Here is a 2,871-nt window from a genome sequence, read left to right on the forward strand (position 1 = left end):
ATTAATATCCTCATCATCGTCATCATCATCACCACCCATCATCATCAACAACAACAACAACAGGCAACAACAACAACAACAACAACAACAACAACAACATCATCATCATCATCATCATCATCATCATCATCATCATCATCGTTCTCCTTCTCCTCCTCCTCCTCCTCCTCCTCCTCCTCCTCCTCAATTTGCCGCTGCTTCTGCTGCTGCTGTTGTTGTTGACACATTTCATCTTTCAGGATCAGTTTCGTCTTGGTCGACCGTGTCAGTGAACACCAGAAGAGGTTTTGAACATGCGGGTCAGTTGAGGCGTGTAAGATTTGTTGACAGGCGAGAAAGCCAAGCTGCTGTTAGCCTCGAGTGTGACCGAGGGTCTCGTTTCTTTCCCTTTGAGCTTCAGGTGACTTGTTTGCGTTGAAAGAAATGATATGCTCTGTCTGTGATGCAATGTAATCGCTGACTTGTTGTATGATTGGAGCTGTTCAATGTTTGACTGTATTTCCATCTCCCGGTGTCTTTGTGGAACCTTACGATGCTGGTTGGGCTGTATTGTGATGCAATTCATGTCTGATTGTCCGGTCTTGTTTCTGAGCTTGCAAACTTGTATGAGAACACATAGGTCGTCTGATGATTGACAGGCGAACTGAGGGTCTGACAAACATCGACGAGATCATAGAACAAGATGGAGGGGATACGAAGATTTTACATGTGATAGACAGCACGGCAAATCAAATCTCATCAATATCGGTGTTCTTGAATGATCCGACAGGGTAAGATGACATGAATTCCCTGAAAGAGTGTTTCTTTCTTCTAAACTGAAAATCTTCTCACACTTGTTTTGCATTTCTTGTGCTTTCAGGGTACAACTTCGCGGTAAGTTTTGGCGGGTGAGTGATCGGCTCTAAGGTTGTAACAGATTACAGCGATGGACCAATCTATGACAGTCTTGGAAGACTGTACTCCAGGTGCTTGTTGTCCTCTACTGTCACTCTTGGTGTTCTGTCTGTCGCTGTTGTTGAATCTATGATGATGATGATGATGATGATGACGATGATGGAGATGATGATGATGATGATGATGATGATGATGATGATGATGATGATGGAGATGATGATGGAGATGATGATGGAGATGATGATGGAGATGATGATGGTGATGGTGATGATGATGATGATGATGGAGATGATGATGATGATGATGATGATGATGATGATGACGATGACGATGATGATGATGATGACGACGATGACTACGACGATGTTCAGCGATGCATGGCTTGTACACTGATGATTGGCCACAGGCTGAAGTGGAAGCAATCAACTACATTTCCTCCGTTTGTGCTCAAAGGAATCTCCAGAACGCAAGTACAAAACATCTCAGGTCCGTTCTTTCTCAACAATCTCTCTCTCTCTCTCATTCTCTCTTCTCTCATTCTCTCTCTCTCTCTCTCTCTCTCTCCTTCTCATCAGCCCCTGTAGATGGATCTCTTCAGTTTCAAATCTTTCGAAACCTCCCCAACACCAACTTGATCTGCGGCCCTCAGTCGTTGGAGGAAGGGACTCAGTGGCAGAGTGAGAGATATGGTAATAATTGCCATGACGATCACGATCGATTTTCTTCTCATGCCATTGTTTTCAGCTTCACTTTGCAACAAGCTTGCTTTCCATGTCGACTCGTCGGGAGAGCATCATGAAGGTATGTGAACTTGTTCGTTTATTCATTGACATGTCTGTTTTAGGGTGTTCAGCGACTATCCTCTCGGATGGATCATTGAAGATGAATACAACATCTTGTAACAACACCAGGATCAACTACAAGTGCGCACATCTCAATCTCAATCTCAATCTCAATCTCAATCTCAATCTCAATCTCAATCTCAATTGCAATCTCAATCTCCATATGTTTTGACTTGTGAATATCAGTGTACATCTCTCCGCATCCAAAGTCCCATCTGGAAGAAACAACATCTCATGTGTTATGAATTCAAGTAACATCACTTCATCTTCGTTCTGACCGATCTTGACATATCTACAACAGACTCTTGCTCTCAGTTCGAGCTTGAGCTCCTTGAAGTCAATCATGCACCTGTCTTTGCCGCACATCCAGTGATGGACGTCAGTCAGTTGTGGACCCAGCAAACTATCAGGTCTCTCCATCGATTTCAAGATTCCAACTGCTCATAACATGTGTTATCATCGTAGTTTTGCAAAGAATGTCTCAGCAGGAAGTTTGTTGGAAGACCGCAAACAGGTCACCTCTGACTTTGTTCTTTCAAGCCTCCATCTCACCACATTTCCTCCATCAGCACCTTTTCTTCGACTTCAACTTCTCCAATCCTGATTTGTTTGCAATCCCGCCAAAACTATCAGTCAAGACAGACTGGTTTGCAAAGTTTTTGCAATCAGACAAATTTTGATCGTTTTCATCTCAACAGTCAGTGGGCGAGCATGTGCGGTGAGATCACGTTTGCGCTGAGAGAAGGCTCTTTCGGCAACTCAACATTCCGAGTTGTCCTGTATGACGATGGTGGATCTTTGTACCTCCGAGACTATCAGATTGGATCTGACAAGTGACAACTTGTTTGCATGTTTGCTTCCTGTCGACCTGATCTCACATGTGCAGATCGAATGTTTCCTTTTTCACCCTTCACATCCCTGTAAGACTTGCTCCAACATTTTGACATGTCTTGATCGAGATCTTCCAGGGAATGGGAAAAGCTCCTCACTTCTCTCTCGTGCAAGAGCCTCTTGTCATCTTTCAAGGCTCCGACCCTGTGGTTGCAAACCATGTCGTCAAAGTAAAACTAGTTCCTCCTCCTCTTCCTTACTCTGTCCTCCTCCTCCTCCTCCTCTTCCTTACTCTGTCCTCCTC

General features: G+C 44.1%; 1 protein-coding gene across 1 annotated transcript in view; it reads left to right on the forward strand.

The window, feature by feature from the left end:
* GUITHDRAFT_148064 (hypothetical protein) overlaps window positions 1-2,871 on the forward strand; it is a gene marked incomplete at both ends in the record, with an annotated part of 18,801 nt that overhangs the window by 13,356 nt on the left and 2,574 nt on the right. Inside the window, 14 exon segments of the mRNA XM_005820146.1 lie at window positions 240-299; window positions 331-400; window positions 639-770; window positions 860-887; window positions 907-965; window positions 1,301-1,380; window positions 1,479-1,571; window positions 1,639-1,695; window positions 1,739-1,817; window positions 1,923-1,987; window positions 2,038-2,146; window positions 2,435-2,569; window positions 2,623-2,656; window positions 2,705-2,797. Of these exon segments, the coding sequence (XP_005820203.1) occupies window positions 240-299; window positions 331-400; window positions 639-770; window positions 860-887; window positions 907-965; window positions 1,301-1,380; window positions 1,479-1,571; window positions 1,639-1,695; window positions 1,739-1,817; window positions 1,923-1,987; window positions 2,038-2,146; window positions 2,435-2,569; window positions 2,623-2,656; window positions 2,705-2,797 (1,094 nt within the window).

This window comes from Guillardia theta, assembly GCF_000315625.1.
Source record: "Guillardia theta CCMP2712 unplaced genomic scaffold GUITHscaffold_188, whole genome shotgun sequence".
Classification (NCBI taxonomy): Eukaryota; class Cryptophyceae; order Pyrenomonadales; family Geminigeraceae; genus Guillardia; species Guillardia theta.